The sequence below is a fragment of the Apteryx rowi genome, unplaced genomic scaffold, assembly GCF_003343035.1.
Source record: "Apteryx rowi isolate R43461 unplaced genomic scaffold, aptRow1 scaffold_341, whole genome shotgun sequence".
Lineage (NCBI taxonomy): Eukaryota > Metazoa > Chordata > Aves > Apterygiformes > Apterygidae > Apteryx > Apteryx rowi.
This window is the reverse complement of record NW_020449875.1, coordinates 671,744-693,834: the sequence shown is the minus strand read 5'-3', so window position 1 is coordinate 693,834 and position 22,091 is coordinate 671,744. Positions and strand designations below refer to the sequence as shown.

The 22,091-nt window shown below is 35.3% G+C and overlaps 1 protein-coding gene across 7 annotated transcripts in view; it reads left to right on the top strand.

Annotated features, from left to right (window-relative positions):
- SCAF11 (SR-related CTD associated factor 11) overlaps nucleotides 1-21,824 on the top strand; it is a 51,002-nt gene extending 29,178 nt beyond the window's left edge. For all 7 annotated transcript variants that reach the window (XM_026072414.1, XM_026072411.1, XM_026072413.1 and 4 more), the window contains 10 exons: nucleotides 1,454-1,521; nucleotides 3,274-3,329; nucleotides 5,684-5,790; nucleotides 6,769-6,858; nucleotides 8,694-8,800; nucleotides 12,726-15,236; nucleotides 17,153-17,496; nucleotides 19,982-20,197; nucleotides 20,624-20,743; nucleotides 21,078-21,824. In XM_026072414.1, the coding sequence (XP_025928199.1) occupies nucleotides 1,454-1,521; nucleotides 3,274-3,329; nucleotides 5,684-5,790; nucleotides 6,769-6,858; nucleotides 8,694-8,800; nucleotides 12,726-15,236; nucleotides 17,153-17,496; nucleotides 19,982-20,197; nucleotides 20,624-20,743; nucleotides 21,078-21,206 (3,748 nt within the window). In that variant the 3' untranslated portion in view covers nucleotides 21,207-21,824. The remainder of the gene's footprint in view (nucleotides 1-1,453; nucleotides 1,522-3,273; nucleotides 3,330-5,683; nucleotides 5,791-6,768; nucleotides 6,859-8,693; nucleotides 8,801-12,725; nucleotides 15,237-17,152; nucleotides 17,497-19,981; nucleotides 20,198-20,623; nucleotides 20,744-21,077) is intronic.
- Nucleotides 21,825-22,091: the final 267 nt, after the last annotated feature.

Below are 22,091 nucleotides of genomic sequence, written 5' to 3'. Positions count from 1 at the left end.
ATATTTTTCTTTGGTTATCTAAATGGATAAAACCCACCCTTGCATATTATCGTAAACATTGATGTTGCTCATCTTTTTACTATAAAGTGTAGTTATAGTCAAGAACTGATTGCATTTTGGTGAGTTTGAGGGAACTGTGGAAATAGTCTCCTGTGTTGAGAAACTTTGTCTTGTTACATTTGCTGTAAAGAAGAGCTCATGCTCATTTCCTGTTGAATCCATCATTTAATTTCAGAGTGCTAAGCAAGGGACAAAAATATCACTTCTGGTGGCATGCTATTTCACTGAAATTGTTCTCTCTTTTTTTTTCTTCTTTTTTTTTTTTTTCCTCCTTTTATGTCCAAATTAATTCCTGAACAGTCAAATAAAATTACTAGTTATGTCTCTGAAGAGGATGGTGAAAGTGCTGCTGTTCTTTCAGTGATGTTTTTGCTTGTTATGTCAGCTTAACAGGGGCTACAGTCATTCTGTATCTCAAAGGGAATTGTCTGTTTTCCTTTAGGAATATGTAAAATTGTACTTAATTTACAGGTACAAAATATAGGAAGCATATCTGGATATTGACCTTTATTAATCAGCTGTTTCAAGTATTGGCATGTTTGCATGTTGATTAAAAATTCTCTTCAACTTTTGAATTTCTGAAGCGATGATCTTTTTAATAATTAACTCTCCATGTGCTTGGTTTTCAGAAACAAAGCATGATACTGATGCACAGTATTTCATCTCTTTTTCTCGTAGCTCTCTACATTTGAGGCACATTGTTTTCTTACGTTTCATGTCTCATAACCAATTAGCTAGTTTCAAAAGGGATCAGCTTAAGATGTATTTTGATACTGCAACTTTTTCTTAAGATTACTTCTCTCTAATTAAATTCTGGGTGAAAAACAAATAATCTGAAATGCTTATGTGTGAGCACTTGTATATGGGGGAAACTTAGGAATACACAGGTAAATTTCACTAAATGTTCATAATTTAAAGTCATTGTTCAGTTGACTATATGATGCACAGTTCTTGAGACTGGATTTTAAGCAGATTTCACTATATATTTAGAAAATAAGAAAGATACTAAGGAGAGAGACCTTTGCACCTCTCTGAAACACCACTGATACTTTTTTAAGTATTTGTGCATGTGAGTTGTGACATCTTTTACATGTTGCAATGAAATCAAGCAGAATAAAACATTCAGATTTAATACTGATTTTTTTTTTGTAAGCAGAGGAGATGGTTTTCCATTTGTAAGCTTTTTGAAGCATTATGGTGTATTTAATGTACAGATTATGCTACGCAGCATGCAAGTTCAGAGTTTTAATAGCAGTCATAAGCCATGAATTTTACGTGCATAAAATAAAAGCTCCCTGAAATAGGAACTGGTTTTGGTTGGGTGTATATGCTCTTAGCTTAGGTGGGTGCCCAAAGATATTACTGCTCATAATATCTTGTGTTGATTTTGCAGAAGAGCTGTACCTCCGGAGAGAGGGCCATTAGCAGCAAAATTAAACAAAGTTGTGAAGAAAAAATACAGTAAGCTGATTTTTTTTCACCTGTTTGTTTATACCTGTTAGAATCACTGTTTTTATTATGGAACTTAACAGTTACTTTTCTTGATGAGCCAAACTTTTTTTTTTTTTTTTTAACTGCTTACATTTCCACATCAAAATCGAATACCAAGCAATAGGAGTTTGGAACTTAAGAGAACAAACTTTCAGTATCTGGAACTACTATACTCTTTTTGCTGGAAAACTACCTCCTTAATTCCAGTCACAAGTGAAATGCGTTTAGTTTAAGCCTAAAAATCACTTTCTGCATCACATAGTGCATGGCTAATGATAAGCTTCTATTCATAGGAAGTCTTCAGTGACAGTTCAGAAATGAAAAGTCTTAGCAGGTTTTCAGGGGGGTTCCATATTGAGAGACTTTGTTAATAGGTATTGCTCTTTAAGTGGGTTCATAACTTATGAAACTAAGCAAAAAACTGAAAGGTGAAAACTGCTTGACATGGAAATGGCTGTTGTGAAATTGCAAGCATTTTTATTTTGCTCATCTGAAACATTTCACAGAAATACTCTAGATTTTTCTGTAGTGTATATAATACCTCTATTGATGTGTGTTTTTTCCAGCTCAAATAGTGTTTTGTATTAAGTCTCCAAAAGAATTGGAGGTGACTGAAAATCTGAATTTTATTTTTGTATTTCATAACTAAGGCAGAGTGAAATCCAAATGGAAAATAGTATTGATGAAATGGTATTTATAAGCTATATTTCACACACCTGAGGGAGTATGAAGGTACATGTTTTAAAAAAAAAATTAACTCTTCTAGATACTATCTTCTTTAGTCTGGCTGAATACAGATGAAACTGAAGTGACAATATTATTTGTTTGAAGAGAAAAGAACAATTTAAAGTCAGTTTGGGGTGTTAATCTTGTTTTTTTTCTCAAGATTTTAAAAAGCATTCTCATTATCTGATAATGAAATTACAACGCTTTTTCCTGCTTTTTCTTTAAGGCCTGAAAGGATGAACTGATCATCTAATCTAATCTGCATATTACAAGTCATTAAATTTAACCCAGGTGTGCCCCTAAGTGCAGTAACTTGCATCTGACTAAAGCTTATCTTCCTGAGAAGCATCCAATTTTAATCTGAAGAGATAATATATTGATAGATGCTCTAGGGTGCATCACTCTTCCTGTGAGAAAATGTCATCAATTTTTTTCTTTCGTGTACGTAATTAACTTGAATTTTCCAGGCATCAGCCTCCAGCTGTTGATCCTGGTTATGACTTTCTCTGCAAGAATAAAGAACCCTTTAGTACCCTGTCTTTTCTCCCCAAAGTACGTATGTATCTGGTATAATGAAGTCAAATCTCAGCTTTCCTTTTTGGAAGTTAAATGGGTAAACTCTTGAGCTTTTTCACAGCAAGTTGAAAGACTTGCTCTTTCCTTCAGTCATTAGTGTGTGACTTTCTCCTAAGAGATACAGCAACACAAATAGTTCCTTTTTAACAGTTCTGTAGGTTAAAAACAAAAAAGCTGCTATTCTGTAATGGTTGTTTGCTCCACAAGCTGTTGTTCCCTGACTGTAGCTTAAAAATAATTGTAAAGACTTGTTCCTTGGAGGTTTCTAACTATTGGAATGTAAACTGAATCTATATGTAAACACATTGTAAATACACTTCAGATACACTTTCATTAACTTCTCATTGCATTAAGGATTTTAATGAATAATTAAAAGCTAATACATTAAGATCAAAGTATATTGCTGCTTATTTCACGCAGGTAAAGGTTTGTGTGATAAACGAAACAAGAAAGCTTTGTCTGTGAAGATAAACAAGGTTGGTTCTGATAATGAAACATTGTAAACATTTTTTTTCACTTTTTAAAACTACCTTTCTGCTTATTCTTAATTTAACTTTTCTATTTAATTGTAGTATGATCCAAATGTAATTTTTACCTTTTTAGTTTGTCTTTTTTTGTCTTGAAGAAAGTGATTAGAATGTAGTACTAGGTTATATGACCCTCTCTCCCAGATTAAGTGTACTTTTGTGATGGTAAATATTTTCACTTAAATTAGCATTTTGCATTATAAGATACTAACTACCTTCTTTTCATCTTTATTCACCAATTGTTGCTATTGTTACAAAAATATTCAGCAGTGTAATCAACCGAAGTAATTTGTTACGCAGATAAACTGTTAGCTTTATAGTTTGCACCAAGTTGGAATTTAATGGGAGATTACTTTTAAGAATGTTTTTTTTCCAGACTTCCTGTTTAGTTAATAAATTTTACCCTATACTACAGGTTCGGAGTGGAATTTTTAGGAAGTTATAAAGGCTCTGTTGTTTGAATTCTGCCTTCCCTCCCTTTCAGAAATATTTCAGGTCTCTGGGATGCCAGTCTGTGATCAGTGTTTCTTATTAATAATAGATTTGAGCAGTTAATTTAAATTTTAAATGTAAATGATTATGTTCTTGGTTGTTCTGTCTTACCTAGATCTTAAAATTTGGAAGAAAAACACTGTTTAAGTCCGTATTTTGCCTGATGCCTTGCTTGCTGTAGGATGTTAATACCTACTGCATCATGTGACTTTAGGTAGTTGGTTGCTTGAGTTCTCATTTACTTTATATGGAGCATAGTTCTTATAGTTATCTTTAGCTCCAGACTTTCTCTTCTGAGTCAGGCCTTTGCAAGTTTTGGTTCCCTTACTGTGTAAGGTCAAAACTGTCTTTCACTGATTTGAAAAGCATTTGAAGTGGGAAGATGGGGCTTATTGGTAGATCAGCCTCTAGTTGGGCTTCAGAGTTGATGAACACTTTTATATCTAGTTTCAGTGATTTATTGTGCAGTACTGGGTAGCGTTAATGTCTCAAACTGTACCTGTCATAGAAAGGTATATAAACAGAAGTAGACTTATTTAAAAAAAAAAAAAAAAAAATCCCCAAAACCTCAGTGGAACAGGTACAGGATTCAGAATTATCTGATGCATGTTTAAAGTTTTTTAAAAAAGCACTAGTTTATTAATTGCCACTTCATAAAGATATTATTGGAACACTTGGACATCTTTTTTAGATAGGGGAGAAATGTTAATTTTTGAAACAAGTATTTTTGAAGAAAAAAAACTTTTAAAATGACAGCTTTTTGGCAGAGGCTTGCTATTTGCATGCTGGTGAAATAAGGCATGTTCAGGTCAAAACCAGCTTTCTTGCCAAAGTTTGATAGAGCATGTAGAACATGACTCCACACTTGAGTTCCATTTATACACATCTTACTACAAAGAGGCTTTTTTCTACAAAATAAATATATTCTAAAAGCAAATGGTGGGAAGACCCTGCAAGTTCTAATTTTAAAATATCGATGAAGTGGAATGAACAAGGAATGTTTCAGCCAGATTCCAAGCGGCATTAACCCTTTAGGTGATAGGACATACATTTCAAAAACAGTTCAATATACACAAATACGTCAGTCTGGCAATCAGGGGAAAGTGTGTGGAGGTTTATTGTTCAGCTTTATTCTACAGCCAGCCTAGTGCATAGCAACACCAACAAAGTCAAGCTGTTCATTGAACACAGTGCGAAAGGCAATACACTGATGTTCAGTGGCTTAAGTATTCATAACAATTGAAATAGAAAGTGGTGTTTGAAATATGAACAGGATTGTTGTCCCTTTGTGTGAGGACCCAGTAAATGGACAATACCAGTCAATCTTGAATTCTCTAACTCCACTTGCAGGCAAAGGAGAATCTCAGCTACTTAAATCGGGCATTCTTGCTATTTAAACACCAAGCATTCATTGAACTCTTGTGAAGTTGTTTGTTGTCTGAAGGTGCTACCTTTGTACTGATTGTGGTTCATTAGCTGGCAGAAATGGGAATTATGAAATAGTAAAGATATGGCTCATTTATAGGTCGTTTCTATATGGAGCATTAACAATTTTCTTGTGGAAAACCCATAGAAAATTAGATTTGTCTGCAAAGAGCAGGTGTTTAAAATTTGGAGATTGAATAGAGAAATTTGCTGTAACTACAGCTCTCAATGCAGTATTAACTATGGTTAATACTACTACTGCTACTGTGGTACCTGCTTTTGTGAGCTAAAGTCTTGCTGACATAACTTAATTTCAGTGCATTGTTATGTATGAAATGCTAATCATTTCATTTTGGATTAGTTTCATTTATCATTCTATTTTGTAGCCCAGAAGACAGACTTGCTGGAGTGAGAGCTTCAGAACTAATTTCTACAGTACACTTCCAGCCCATGGTAGCAACGAAGAATCCTTTTTAAGCTGTAGAAATGACTGGTAAGTATATACTAGCGCTTAACACAAACCAACAAGTTACAGCACTGTAGATGCTATAGTTCTTTCTGCCTCCCTCTGTCTATTATTATTACCTAGAAATGTTTTGAAGGATGACTGCTTTTATGTTCATTGCTAAACAGCAATTAAAGGATAAACACTAACTTTATAAAACAAGCATTGCTAAGGGAAGTTCCAGTTAGCCTGTTGTGTATTCAGCATAATGCTTAAGCATATGCTTTTAAACTCATTGATTTAATAAGAACTAACAGGATGCTTAATTTTTATCATATATTTATACTCCTTGCTGAATTGAAGCCTTAAATAGAGAAGGCTCAGTCTTATTACAGCAGCAGTTAGCAAAACAGCTAACGGTAACTCTTTCGTATTTTGTAGCAGAAACAATTTTCTTTTTCTGTGTCTTGACTACAAGAGGGATACTTTAAACATCCATGGAGTAACTTTTGCTTAATGAGCCTAGTACTTAAGAACAGGCCTAAAAAGCACATTTGGTTGAGAAGGTGGAAGGGAGTAAAAAACAGTTAAAGTAATGATAGATATTAAAAGTCTGTAATAATATCTAGAAGAACATTATTTAGATAATATGGCCTTATCAGACATTAGTGTGTATGTGTGTAACAGTCTGTAAATGGTGGGGGGGAAAAAAAACTTTTTTTTTGCCATGCATGCAACAGTATTAATTTGTCAGGGATACCAGGTTTCTCTGTCCTTCGACTTCCTTGAAGTCAGATTTCATCTCCTGTTTCCTGTTCTCTCTGTGCCATTTATTTAGGACTTCTCTCTTATTGCTGTGACTGCTTTTCCGTCTAAACAGTACACAGATACAGTTTCATCATGACTGTTGAAAGTTCTAATACAGTTTAATTGGAAAAAAATAGTAACTGATGGAAGCAATTGTTGAAGTACAAAGTAGTCATAATACAAAGTTATTTTTAAACTGGTATGAAATTTGTATTTCAGTACAGAATTCACAGAAGTCAATACAGTAATCAGACAGAAGAGACAAGAATTGGAATTCTCCTGTCCATCTGTGCTTGCTAGAGTTGAAAGGTACATGTTTAGTATCTATATTAGCAAAGGATCTTAATGAACTACTTAAAGTTTGGAATTTGATTAATTTAAATTGATTTTTAGATACACTACCATTTGATCATTAAACTAGATTGTTTGCCTGTAACTTTTTAATTTTTTGTATATTTGCTGCATGCTATTTTGTGTAAATAGACTTTTCTCTGTATATCTTAGTGCTGTCCTTTTACTCATCATAATACTTGGCATAGTAACTTGACTGAATTGTGCATCTTAATAGGTCACTTTTTCACAGAAATGCAAGCTTAAACATATTTTATATTAGTCAGTAAGTTAGTATGTTGAATATACTTTTAAAATTATTTCTGTCATTAGAAATCAGACTACATTTGCTTTAATGTCTGTTTTTTTCCCCCTGCATGGGTTGGTTCTGATATTTTTTTCTGTAATTGTGTATAAACAAATGCACCCGGAAAGAATACAAGGAGTTTTATCAAATGAAACACAAAGTAAAGAACATAAAATAAGTTTGTTGGAGAGCAGACGAGTGTTAAAACATACCCTAAGAATGTTTTCATGCATATAGTAACATTAAAAATAGCAGTTTTTTTTAAAAAGACAGTGAGAAATTGGTTCTGTCTGTGATGATAATTTCCCCACATCTCTTTACTCTGTCCTTGCCCTAAAACAAAGATTAATGATGAGAGAAAAATAGATTTTTTTATTATTATTATATTTAAAAGTTGCACCTAGGTTTTAAATAGTGAATTTATATCCTGTTTACATATAATTTCCCTTATGAAAAGCTTCATTCTAACGTGTTGATAAACGTTAAAAATTTTAGATCTACAACTAAATTCTGTCTTCCTGCAACATTTGCCGTTCTGGTGAGGCAGTGTAAATACACATTTCTATTATTATTTTTTTTTTTGAACCTATGAAATAGTCAAAGTGATACATTTCATGTTCACTGGGCTTTTTATGTATTTTTGTTAAGCTTCATTTGAAACAACTATTACTTAAGTAAAAATGTTAAGAAAGTATTCATTCTTGAGTTGTTAAATGTGTGGGATAATTTAGAAAAATGCAAAAAACACCTTTATGAATTTTACATGTATACTGTTTCTCATTTTTCTGCAAAAGAAGCTATTCTTCTGCTGAAGTGCTAAATCAGCATTACAAATTTTGTTTCTGGTAGGATAGCTTACTGATTTGGATTAGACTTTTTGGTGCAGTTTTATGTTTGGCTTTCGAAGAATGACTTTAACATAACACACCTTGTTCAAACTGTTTTAATAGATTAGGTGTTAATGAAGAACCTTCAGGGCATTCTGGAATGAGGCTTCAGTCTTTTCATTTTCTAGTTCCAATATGTTAGAGAAACTTTATATTTAAGAACAATTGTGTTTAATATAACACTATGCTAGATTACCTGAATGGATACTCAGACTTTTTTAATCGAGTAAATCGATTACAGAAATTGCATCAATAACACTCTCAATTCTTCAATTTCATTTTTAGATTTAATGTCTTAATATAGAGTTGAAGGCCCGAGTGATGTCATTGTTATGTAGCGGAGAACAGAGCTTTTCAGAGCTTACTGCAGGGCTTCCATGTCTGATTTGTTTGCAAGATTGTTAGAAGTTAAACTTTGTGCCTTAATCAGTGCCTGCCCCTTGAAAAAAGTATTTTTGAAGAAACAGTTTCGTCCTCTATCACTTTTGCCTTTCTCTAACTGTAACTACACTGGAAGCATAATGCTTGCTTAATGTTTTTGATAACACTGTTTTTGTCTTATTGCCAACACTTGTTACAAACAGCTAAAGCAACTAATGTTAATGCTTTTAATTTTCCAGAATTCCTTTAATGTCTTATGCAGCTGAGGCTGAGACCTTTCTTCTTACTTCTGCTACAGTGCCAGGGACAATTCTTCCAAGAAATATCAGGCCTTTGGAAAACTTTGGTAAACTTTTTTTTTGTAAGTTTTATTTATAGCTCATGTAGAATATTGTCAAAAACTGAATCTTGAAAATCTAAACAGAATATTTAGTTATGGCAGGGGGGTACACACTCTTGTGATGCAGTTTGGTGCTATTTTGAGACCAGCTGGATTATTTCTGAAATAGGAATATAGAAGATGAGCCAGCCACTCCAAAACCAGCATAACTGCTTTTCATTTGAAGATTAAAATATCAAGTGTTTTATGTAACTTAATTCCATTTCTAACTTCAATATTTTCTTTAATCTTACAACTTACTTTTCTCTTGTTTAAGGATAAATGGCTGTTTGATCCATCATAAATTGCTTGACGTACACTGCACAGTGTACCACTAAAGTAAGGAACAAACTATTTGCTGACAAAGAAGGATAATCAAGAAACAGTACAGTCTGGATTTTTTTTTTTTTTTTTTTTTTTTTTAGTATACCAGCAAGCTACAGGGCAAAAGCTTGCAAAAAGTTCTTTAGCTCCAGGATCTGGCAGAAACTTGGCAGAAGAGAAGGCAGGGAAGGAGTGCACTCTGTCTTCCTCCAGCTGCTTTAACTGCTGGTCTCTCTGTACTCAGAAAGAATGTAGCTTCTCTTCCCGCAAGTGCACTTTAACTGATGCTTAACCATTTCTGCTTTTAGTAGTAATGAGCAGAGATGTTAGCTCGTGTCTCCGACTTAGCTTTCTGACCCTTATTACTGAAATACGAACGTTAAAATAATACCAGAACTTTCAGCCACCTTAGACTTGGAAACGCATTTCAAACATTGCTACAAGGTCCTCTTTACTTGAGAGGACTAGATGTGCTGGAGTTAAATCCAGTGAATAAGCCATTTTACGTGAATTAGAACTAAGTTGTGATGGTAGCAGCAGAGGAAGAAACTTCAAATCCTTTTCGTATGCTCTGGTTCTGTTTCTTAAACTTTGGAAGAAGGTTATTCTGCATTATTGATGAGGGGACCCTACTGTGTGTTGCAAATGTTTAATGAATTTAAATTTAATTTAAATTTTAATTTAAAAAAAAAAGTTTAGAAGTTTAGATCCAAGAAAAGGGCTGTTAAGATATTTGATGACTGAGCTTATATGCCTGAGATATGTCTAAGAATGAAGCCAGCTATTGCTCTTTGAAGCAGAGAAGAAAGATGCAGGAAAACTAATGGAGAAAGTGTGCTGGTTTCTCTTTTAGTCATGCTACTTTGTTAATCTGCACCACAAGCAGAAAAAAAAGAAGAATTATTCTTATGAGAGATTAAAAACATTTAAATAAGTCCCAAAGTATTTTCTCAACATTAGATTATTTAGGACATGTGAGGAATTAATTTTGATAATTTCAACAACTAATCTGTGAGTGCTGATAACTCTGGCAAATCCTAGTGCAGAACAAGGAACTAAATCTCTTATGCTGTCTTTTGGGAGAAGCAGGAGATTTTGAGCCTCAGTCTTGACAAGGAAAGAAAAGGAAATCATTCCCCCCCCCCCAAGATAGATAGATAGATAGATTTTTTAATATAATTAAAATTGAGTTTCTTCATTTGCTGTCTTGATTAGAGCTCAGATTTTTTTATATATAAACATTCCACTTCCTCTCAAAGGTGTGATTATGAAATGTGAAATTACCAAGTTAACAAGAAGCAGCAAATAACATGAAAATAACTTAATTTTTTATATGATCTTGCCACACCTGAACTAAAGAGTTGGATTCTGGAGAGGAAGCCTGAGAAACGGCTACCACATCCAAGGAAGGCAGCAGGCATGCAAATTACCCTCTCCCAACCCAGGGAGATAGTGATGAAAAATAATAATACAGGACTCTTTCGAGGTGCTGTATTTGGGAAGTTCAGCTGTTTTATGTAATATTACTTCTACTGTGGACAAAGTGCATTGCAACTACAGATTGCAGTATATGCTAAGCTAAGAGAGTTGAAGGATGGAGAAAGACTGTCATCAAGATTGAATCTTAGAACATTGTTGTATGCTGATACTGAATACCATACTTTTCAGTACTTTTCATACTGATACTAAAGTTTTAAGTGATATTCAAGTTTGACTTGAAGACTTCCTACTGATAAAGAGCATGAGGAAATAAAAAGGTGCAGAGCCTTCAAATTTCCTAGCAAAACTAGTGGACCTTGGATGTCAAGATGTCTTGACATCTTGAGGATTTTGGCAGTACTCAGTGAGCCGAGTGTTCCTTTTCCCATTCATTCTTCATATAGCAGCTGAGGAGAAGAAAGACAAAAAAGTAAGGGCAAAAGCAAGGAGAAACCTGAATGAGAGAAACATGGCAAATGCATGAAGGAGGGAGCAGGGCCTTCTCTTACAGGAAATAGGGGAGACGAAGGAAAAGGCAGAAGATGGAGGAAATGGGCAACACTAGGACTTAATACAAAGAATTCTTTTTGTGTGTGTGTGTTCAGATAAACTATTATATGGAATCTTTCTTCTGTGTTTACGCAGGAGCTCAGACTTAGGCGATTATAGTCCTCTGCTCTATTTTGGCCTTTTAAAGTGATAAACTATGAAGTGCTGGGGAATTACTTTTCTAAGATAATCAGATTATATATTTGCATTTAATAAACAAGTAGTAGGTAGGAGAAAAAGGGCTTTGTGCTGTTATGTACTTCTTGTCTTATCAATTTGTATCTTATTTCTCTTTAATCCATTTAAGAATACATTAAACTGAAATACTTTAGTGCAGTAAAAGCATGGGAAATAACAGCCCTGTACAGAGAATTAGAATTAAGTGTTTTCAAGCATGGTGTGATAAATTCACTGCAAAATGTAGAAGTTAATGTCTTAGCAAGTTTTTAGTCTGTGTATGAAAATGAAGCTGTAAAAAATAGATTTAGACACCAAATTCATGATGCTTTTCAATGTCTGCATGAAGTCTGAAACAAATTAATGGATATCTCAATAAATTTTATTTGGTTCTAAAGCCAGGACTAAATTAAGTATATTTACTTAATTGTTGTTGGTTTTTTTTTCTTAAACTCCTGAACTGTATCATCTATGTTCCCTTTGCAGTGAATATAACCCTTGGCTTTCCTACAATGACTTCTGTGGCACCACTGCAAAATATTTGTGGCACCTGTCAACTACATTGTGGATAGTGTGAAATAAGCTTAATACAATATCAACACAAGAACTCCTGTGCTGCTTTGTACAGCTTGCTTTCATTCTTAACCCAGCTTTAGTTTTTTAACTTGTCACAGGTTGCCACAGATTGCCACAGATTTTACAGTCTTCTTTTGGTCAGTCAGATGCTGCAGGTACCCAGGGAGCCTTGCAGCAGAGTTTAAGTCCAGCTTGCCATGGAGCACACAAGGTCTTGTTCATAACCTGCAAATTAGTTTGCACTGTCTGAAAAGAGATTTTGTAAGGAGGAACAGTGTCATGGGTACTTCTGATCAGCTGCTTTCCATGGGATAATCCACTGATGGCCATTTACAAATTTATCTTTCTACCATATTGAGCTTTACTGCCAACTTCACTCTGCCAACAAGCCTTCAATTTAGAAAGACTAGAACTGCTGTATGTTAAAAGTGCCGTGTGGTTAATTTGTTACTTTACTAATGGCTTAATTTCTGACCGCTTAAATAGCGATATCAAACCTTCTCTCAGTTCATTGTGAATGCCATTATTGTCCATGTAGCAATGTTGGTGCTGCTTCTAAAATACACCTTTAGATAGCTAACATGTCACTCCTTTAGTCTGATTCTATTCTTTAAAGAAAAAGTCTGTATTAAAATATGTGATTTAGCTACTTAAGCTGTGGCAGCATTTCTTACTAAATCTTACTGTATTATTTGAGGGTATCTGTTAAACCAGAGAACCTCATTTTACGTTCTTAACTGTATTTGCATAAATGTTATCAGACTTTAACATATTCTACTTGTGTTAGAATCTTTAGGCAAAGGATATGCTGTTGCATGTACCCAAGAAGGAGAAGAGAAAAAGCAAGCTTCTGGTTCATCTGGCACTAGAGGGACTAGAAAGAAGTCTGTTAATACTACTCCTAGAAGAAGATCTGCACGGAACAGCAAAAATGAGACTGCTGGTCAATCTTGGAGCTCACCTCGATCAAGCAATTCTGGATGCGGTGCCCCTGATGGCAGTAACACATCTCTGAATAAATCATCTTCAGAATCAGAGAAAGCTCTTCCAAAACGAAAGTCTGAAAGAATAGTTAAACAACAAACACCTCTGGTTAAAAAGAAACTGAGAAGTTCTGCACGTTCTGAAAAATCTTCTAGTGATTCAGTGGAAGATGATGAAGTTGCTGAGTCTGAAACAGTTCTAATGTTAGATAAAGACCACCAGTCAGATAATGAAAGCAGTAATGCAAGCCTCCTGCACAGAAATAATGTGGAAACAGAATCTGCTAATGGATTGGAAAGCTGTAGTGAACATGCAGAAATTGAGGAAAACACAGGAGAATGTGACAAAGATGAAGATACTTCAGGAAATACAGATGCAAGTTTGTCTGTCCAAGAACCTCCGATATTAACTTTAGAGGGAGACAGTCTGGAATTTGATATAAAGGACGTTACTGAAAAAAATGTAGATACTAAGAATCAGGACATCTGTGAAGATACTCTTGAAAAAATGATTATTCCCAGAGATGAATTACTTGAGCATATGACAACACTGGAAAAAGATCAGACATTGTCTAGTCCTCAAAATGAATTATTGGCAAATGTTGAAACTTTGACAAAAATAGATCAACCAATAGTTAGTCCAAAAAATGAATTGCTGGAATATCCAGAGCCTTTGGAGAAAAGTTGCCCATTAGAGACCCCCAGAAGTAAATTGCGTGAGCCTCCAGAAGCCATAGAAATAGATGATTCTGAGGCTAAAGAAAGGACAGTAGTAGACTGTGTAAGTACAGATATTCAAAACTTAAAATCTGTACAAGACAAAGAAGCAGATGCATTAATAAACAATATTACTTCAGACAGTACATCAGAACAATCCTTAAAAGAGAAGGCTATGCCAGAAAGTGAAGAGGGTAGAACTTCAGAGTCACCCAAAATAAATACTGAACATAAGCATTTTGGTGAAGATAACAATGAAATGATACCAATGGATTGTGACTCATTTTGCAGTGACCAGAATGAACCTCAAATTGAACAGTTACCACCAGTTGAGAGTATACATAAAAGAGAAGTGAAATCATTAGAGGATGATGCTGAAAACTATACATCGCTTTCGGGACTCTCTGAAAAAGATGAAATAATTCCTCAAGAAAAAGAGTATCAATCAGAATTTAAAAAAGATAAAAAGACTCGAACTAGAAGGTCTAGATTTCATTCTCCATCAACAACTTGGTCTCCTTCTAGGAGAGAGGGTAGGAAATCCCAATCACCATCTCCTAAAAGGGAGGTAACCAAAGACAGGAGCTCTCGATCACCCAAGCAGGAAACTGTTAGGGAGGGAAGGAGATCCTTATCTCAGTCTCCAAAAAGAGAGACACTCAAAGATGAGAAAAAAACACCATCTCGATCTCCCAAAAGAGAAACTGTCAGGGAAAGCAGAAGATCATCTTCTCGGTCAAGAGCTAAGGATTCTTCTCCAAGGCAAAAATCTAGGTCTCGAAGCAGTGATAGAGATTGTCAAAGAAGAGACCGTGACAGAGAAAGAAGAAATAGGAGATGGTCTAGGTCACGGTCACGGTCTAGGTCTAGGTCAAGATCACAATCTAGAACAAGAAATAAAGGTTCTTCATCCTCTAGGAATGAGAGGGATGGTCATTCACCTCGATGGAAAGAGAGATGGGCAAATGACAGTTGGAGAAGTCCCAGAGGAAATGATCGATACAAAAGGAGTGATCAAGAAAAACAGAATGAAAATCTTAAAGAGAAGGACAACACAGAAAAACATAATGATGATCAGTGTTCTTCAGACCAATGCAGAAGTGATTGTCCAGACTGGGTAATGGAAAGGATAAATTCTGTTCCTGAAATTAGGAACAGAGAACGAGACAAACCACACTGGGAAGACTACCGGCATGATAATTCAGGGCATTCTTGGAATAAAAACTTCAGTTCTGGTTGGATTTCAAATCGAGGAAGAGGTGGGCGTGGGAGAGGTGGGCGTGGAAGAGGTGGCTTCATGTACGGAGACCAGAGTGAAAATCACTGGCAAAATAGAAAACCCCTCTCAGGGAACTCAAATGGTTCTGGGAATGAAACTTCAAGGTTCCCAGAACATCAGCCATACAGACGTAAGAATGAACAAGATTATTCTTTTGATACACCTGCTGATAGATCTGGGTGGACGTCTGCATCCAGTTGGGCTGTAAGAAAGACTTTACCAGCAGATGTGCAGAATTATTACTCAAGAAGAGGACGAAATTCATCTAGCCCACAGTCTGGATGGGGAATGAGACAAGAAGAGGAGACACCTGAGCAAGGTATTCATAGTTTTGAAAAATAAAAGGTAATTTAGTCACAACTGCAATAGCTACGTAAAATGCTAGTCACACTGTCCTATCTTGAGTTTTAGTTCCTCAGAATAATTTTGGGTGAATCCATAGTCTTTTTGTGATATGGAGTTTTTAGGTGTGCGGTTTTGGTGGGTTTTGACAGAGTTTTTGGTGGCTTTTTTCAAAAAGGTGGCTTTTTGTTTGTTTTTGCTTAAAGTCACAAGTTTTGTATCTATTTACTGACTGTATCTGAAGAGCACTACTGAAGTAAATGGATCAGGTTGAAGAGAAAGTATATCCTCTTCATGGTTACTTTTAGCATCTGCCCACCTTTCAAAAAGGGTAGTTTTTTCAAGGAGACTTAACTTTGTGAAGACTTGCACTGTAAAGTCTAGAGATGATAAATAATTATGTTGACTTTTATCTTGCTTTTAAATAAACATTTTCCTCCTAAAATGCTTGAAGAAAAAAGGAAGATTTATAAATGCAAAAATGTTAGTTTTAATGTACTTTAGCATAAAAATTCTCTAAAGCCCCAATGGAAGTCTATTCCAATCAGGACACTTAGCTTGTAAATAGAAAATATACAAAAATATCAAAGTTTTTGGTAGAAGGTGACTTAATTCCAGATGAGGTTGATTTTGGAGAACTAAGAAGTTGCCCACAGGTGGTTGATGCTTTGAAATAAATGGCATATGTGAATTATAAATTAAAAGAACTATAAAAATCCAGTTCTGAAGAAGACCACTCTTGTACTTTCCCGTTGTCTCCTTGTTTAATCTTCTATTTTTGTTTTCATCTTATATGTCAGCAGTTTTCTTCCTCTGTTCAGAGATACATCAGTGGCTTCTCAGTTTTGAGGCAACTTTGACAACCCTCAATTTGCTGTAGGCAACATTTATCAAACCTTTAACTGAAAGGATTGTTTGTGTGATTTGCAGGCTTCAGGTCACACAGTTTGGGAACAATTGCACTATTCATTTTTGAAACCTGGATTTAGGGTGAGAATAGTATAATGTTCTCTCAAACCTGGGTAAAACATGATGGGTTGGCATCTTTAAAGGTGACTTGGGGTGAAGCATAAAGAGTTGAATCCTGATCCTTTTCAATTAGGTGACAGAATTCCTCATAGAAAGAATTCTAAGGGAAGGGAAATGCATCTGAATTATAATCCATCGCCTGTTTCTCAAAAATAGTTTCTTGACTTTTGGAAGACTTGCTGCTTGTATGTGAACTTCTTGGCTTCTGTTGAAGATAATGCGAGACTAACATCAATTTTTAAAAATAAACTCTTAGCATGGCACTTCTTTGCTTCTAGGGTTTATCTACTGTGCCAGTGAAATGTGGTGGGTTTTTGTTTGTTTTTTTTTTGAACGACTTTTTTCAAATATGAAGATCTGTGAAATTGGTTGAGGATGATTATTATTCAATGACAGTATACATCAGAGTGTTTTTATAGTAACCAGAAATGGCTACAGTTACAGTGTGTAAATCGGGCAAAGGGAAACAGAGTGTTGAATATGTGATAACATATGACTAAACTTCCACAACTGCAGAGGTTGGATAAGTTATGTTTTCCTGCTCTTTGGGTGAGAATTACTGTTTCAGTGTGATGTAATGGATTGTTAGCTGTGCTCTGGGACAGGTAGAAAAAAACAGAAATTCAGAAGGTGTGCTTCCATAGTAACTGAGCTTCTTTAAACTCAGAAACTAGCATTTGGCCCCATGGCATATCTGGTGATGAGTACTTCATAATAATGTAATACAGTATCTTTAAAATAATCAGGTTATAGATACTCCTTTTTGATACTCTGTACTTCATGAAGAGTTTAGACATCTGGTTCCACTTGTGCTTTACAAAAAACACATTTTGTACTTTATAGTCTCTGTTTTTCTTTTGATAGATCCAAACCTCAAAGACCAAGGCAACCAGCAAAGTGATGGTTCTCAGTTACCGATGAATATGATGCAGCAACAAATGAATGTAATGCCACAAGTGAATGCACAGCACCAACCTATGAACATATTTCCGTATCCAGTGGGTGTCCATCCTCCTATGATGAATATGCAACGCAGTCCTTTCAACATCCATCCTCCAATGCCTTTGCATCTCCATACCGGAGTACCTCTCATACAGGTAGCTGCTCCCACAAATCTGTCTCAGGGATTACCTCCGCCTCCACCTCCACCCCCACCATCTCAGCAAGTCAACTATGTTGCTTCACAGCAAGATGGAAAGCAACTGCAGGTATGCTTTATCAGAAACCATGGCAAGAGCAGTATTAAAATAATATATTAGTTACAGGTTAATAAAAGGTTTCTTGTATTTAATAGCGTATACTTGATTAATTTTATACTTGCAAGTTTTTCTTTTTCTCTTAACTGCCCTTTTTCTCCTNCCCCCCGGCAGTGGAAGTGTTCATGAGGATATGGGTTGGTTTGAGTTTGTAGTTCTTAAATATTAATACACAATGCCATAACTGGGTATTTGTAGTCATGAGATGCTCCAAATGATAATGGAGCACTGAAAATTTTCTTCAGTATTGTCAATTAACTTTTTTATTCAGTTCCAGAAATAAAGCACATTAAAGATTTTCCCCTTCAAAACCTGATTCTAAGCTCTAGGAAATGCTTTAATCCTCATTCAGCAGTGTGTACTAAGTGGACCTCAAGCTCTTGTTGGAATTCTCTTCTTTTGGGATATATCATCCGAGAGAGAAAAAAATTTTTTCAAGTACTGCACAGCACCAGTTTATTCTACAGTTTCATTCTCCAGCAGTCACTGTCTTGGCATGTTGTTGGCCCCCCCAACCCCTCCCCACATACTTTCTATTGTTTAATCTTTTCAGTCTCTTTGAGAATTTCTAAGTTACATCTATGGTATGTTTTACTTCCCCCTTCTTGCCTGATTCTCCTGTTCTTACATGTCCTCTTTGAGACTAAACTTCATTTCTGCAGTTTCCAAAAGACTCTGCTGTGCTTGGGGCAGGTCAGACCATCTGTTTGTGCCTTCCATGACAGCTTAAAACAGCTTCTGTGGATGTGAGCACCAGCTGTAGCTAGCTGTTTATATTAAGAGCTTTTATATCAGGGAAAGGAATATTAGCAACTTCCAGTAGGATATATGGTCTTCCAAGGAAACATAAAACTGCATCTGTGGTGTGTAAAGGGTTCTTTTGGGTTCAGCTGGGATTTTTGCTTTTTTTCTGTTGTAGGCCACTAACTCTAATGTAAAATGCTTTTACCAGCATTCCAGGTTGAAAGAGATGTTTTAGAACAGATTTTTAAACCTCTGTTTTCCTGTGTTGTCTTTAAAAATTTTGTGAATTGATTAATGACCTACATTCTTTCCACTTTCAATTGCTGTTAATCATTTGTATTCATAAACTTACAACAAAAGGAGTTAAGTTCTGTGGGAAATACTGAGTGGGGTTAGGGCTGTATGAAATACTTCAAATACTGTGCAAAATAAAATAGGTACTATTTGAGCTAAAAAGCTAGGAGATTGCTTGTTGATTTGACTTAGGCCTGTTGCCTGTGATAAACTATTTTCATAATTGGAAATTCAGAATGTTTAATCTCTAAAATGTAAGAAATGAGAATGTGTGCTATAAACCTCTATCAAATTTAATTATCTAGTGCAGTAATAAATATTCTACAAAGGTTTAGTGTGTTTGCTCCAAAATAGAGGTATTAGTAAAGCATCTGTTGTATTTGCTCTTCTCCTCTTTTGTGGAACGGTGTCCATGCATCTGAATGCTCTTGGGAGCTACTGCTCCTTTTTCCTTTTGCTTTCATTGAACAAGTCCTTGGTGGCAGCACAGTAAAATTACTGAGTACTGTAGGATTCCAGCCTCTCCTTTCCTGCTCCAGGAAGATGAAGAGATAGCACTGGCTAGGTTTAGCATACTGATTATAACAGTTCAATATCTATGTCCTTTCCAAAGAGCTTAAATCCCTGCTTTGTTATTTCCCATCTGGATAAATGCACACCTGCAAAAAAAAAAAGGTGTTTACTTGCACAGAAAAAAGGGACATTTAGGGTAGCCTGCTAGAACAGTGTTTGTAACATGTTAGGGGGTTGCATTCTTGGCTTTTGCTAAAACTGACCTCTTGTCTGAGTTGTTGAGAGCTACTTCATTTCTCAATTCCGAAGCATCAACAGTGTCCGTAGTGTCTTTAGACTATGTCTGGGAATGATGGTCTTTCCTTAAGAACAGATCCCAGTGCTCAATCAGTGTTTCACCCTCAGTTTACTCAAAGCTAAAGGTATGTTTACATTTGACATTCAATTGCAAGTTCAAGCTGATTTGAAGAAGAGGGAAAAAAAAAAAAAAAAAGTTAAAATAAACCTTCTCGGAGAAACACTGTTATGATGCATGAATGCAAATGTGTGTTAAGCTATTTTTTGTATGCATGTTTTGGTGCTGGTAATACCATCCATGCCTGTTTGGTGGATCCTGCTTTGAGAGTTGTGCATCACTGGGACCTCACTCAGAGCCAGAATCTAGAAACCACAATGAAGACATGCAGGATACGTTGCTTTTCAAGCTTTATTTTTTTCCTTAGATTAGGTCTGCTATTATATGCACATTTTCTATAATAATGGACAGTGTGGAAAGCAGCTTATGAACCCAAGCATGTAGTACTGATGTCAGCTGCTGAAACTTCCAGAAAGATTTATTGACATACTGAAGGATAACGTATTAACTACTGATAACTTTTTAAAACAGGGAATTCCAAGTGCTCCTCATGTGAGTAATAACATGAATGCTCCAGCCTTGTCTGCTCCAACAGCAGCCCTGGGAAATGTGGGAACAGTTCAGGGACCAAGTTCTGGTAATGCAACATCAAGTCACATCAAAAGCTCTAATGCTGCTGTGAAATTGGGAGAAAACAAAGCAAGTGTAACAGTGGAAGCCAGCGCAGATAGCTCAAAGAAGGACCAGGCAAGTTTGAAGTTCAGAATAATATATATAATTGTCATACTAAAAGAGAGCAAATTATGAATACCTTTTGTGTGTAATATACTCACTACCATTATCTTCATCATATTTCAGTACTTCGTTGGGGGTTATAGGACATAACAAACTAGCAAATTGTTTTTTTTTAATATTGTCTTCTTTAGAGCAGCACTATTTACAAATAATATTTTAATTGTTATGGGACCATAGTCTGTTTTTAGTAAAACGTACAGTTCTCATTAGTGTCGAAATCTGAGTGAACTGAACATGTTTTCCTGGTTGTTTAGAGTAACTTTTTATTTGCAAAATTTTAATTTGTGATGATTGAAACTAATTTTAAATCATTACTTTCACATTAAAAAGATGACTATGCATGCATCTAAAAATAACACAAGTTTGTTCTTTCTTCAGAAATTGTTAATTCAAGAAAAAGCAGCGCAAGAGGTCAAACTGGCTATTAAACCTTTCTACCAAAATAAAGACATCACTAAGGAGGAATATAAAGAAATTGTGCGGAAAGCTGTAGATAAAGTAAGTTGATTTATTAATAAAATCTGAGATGTATACATTTCAACTGAGGTAGGGTTGCGAGGCGGTTGTGTGTGTTTTTGGGACAACTGGTAGTTGCTGGGAAGGGAGAACAAAAACATCCATCAGAGCTTTTTTAGCTCCTCGGAACACAAACTGATTTATTGTTTGAAATGGTTGAATGGAACTGAGCAGTTAGGAAGTATTAGGAGTTTTCTAAGTTATTCTGCTGGCCGTGGAGAAGCTTGTTGTGGGGAAAGTAGGTATGTAGTGTAAAACTGGCAAATCAACAGAAATGTTTCAAACACATTTTATTTTTTCTTCAATACTGTTGTAGGTTTGTCATAGCAAGAGTGGAGAAGTTAATTCTGCAAAAGTGGCAAATCTAGTGAAAGCATATGTAGACAAATACAAACATTCACGGAAGAAGAATCCAGAAGAGGCAGTCTCCTGTGAAAGAAAATAGATCATGTTTTCAGTTTTTAATTTTATTCTATCTACAAAGTGCAATTTCAACATGAACAGTTAACTGAAAATTGTACATGGCTGATTTGAATCTGGTTTTGATAAAATTATTTTTCAATGTAGTATATAATGTTTTGTTCTAAAGAAATATAGATCTACAGTACAACTTCTTTATTCCTTTTTAAAAACAGATGTCTAAAAAAGTAAAAGGTGTAAAGGAGAGAGTTATTAGGACTGTACGATTGTGTGGATATTAGATGTACAGCATTTTGACTTGAATAATGGAGCGCATTAAATTAGAAACTTATGTCTGAGTACATTGGTTTTGGAACAGGTTTGTACAGTACATGAAATCAGTCAGATTAAAATTTTTTTCTTTTGATTTCTCCCTAATTATAGCAAAGATAATGTATTACCTTGACAAATATTTCTAGTGTTAACTGGACAGACTGAATGCAGGGGTCACTATGTATATAAAAAAGCACATGGAGTTGTCTGAACAGAAGAACTGTTTAGATTTTTTTTAAAAAAAATCATAAACAGTAAGATTGAGTGCCCAAAATCATGGGCACTGCACACCTGTTGTAACACCAAATAAAAGTTATGCTGCTTGTTTTTGTTTGTGATGTTTTTCAATTTGTTCCAAGAGAGTGGGGTGAACTTGATTAATTTCTATGTATCAGAAGCCCTCAGTCACAGCGCACTGACAACCCCAGTTCATGTCTAATCCTGCCCTTAGCTATTAAAATGACATACACAGTTAGTATGCTGTAGAGTTGGATGTTCCTGAAAAATAAGCACTAGTTTCTTTGTAACTTCAAGGAAGATGAAGAAAGCTGGAATTTGTGATCGTCTCCCTGTTGATCAGAGACTGCCAGTTGTACCA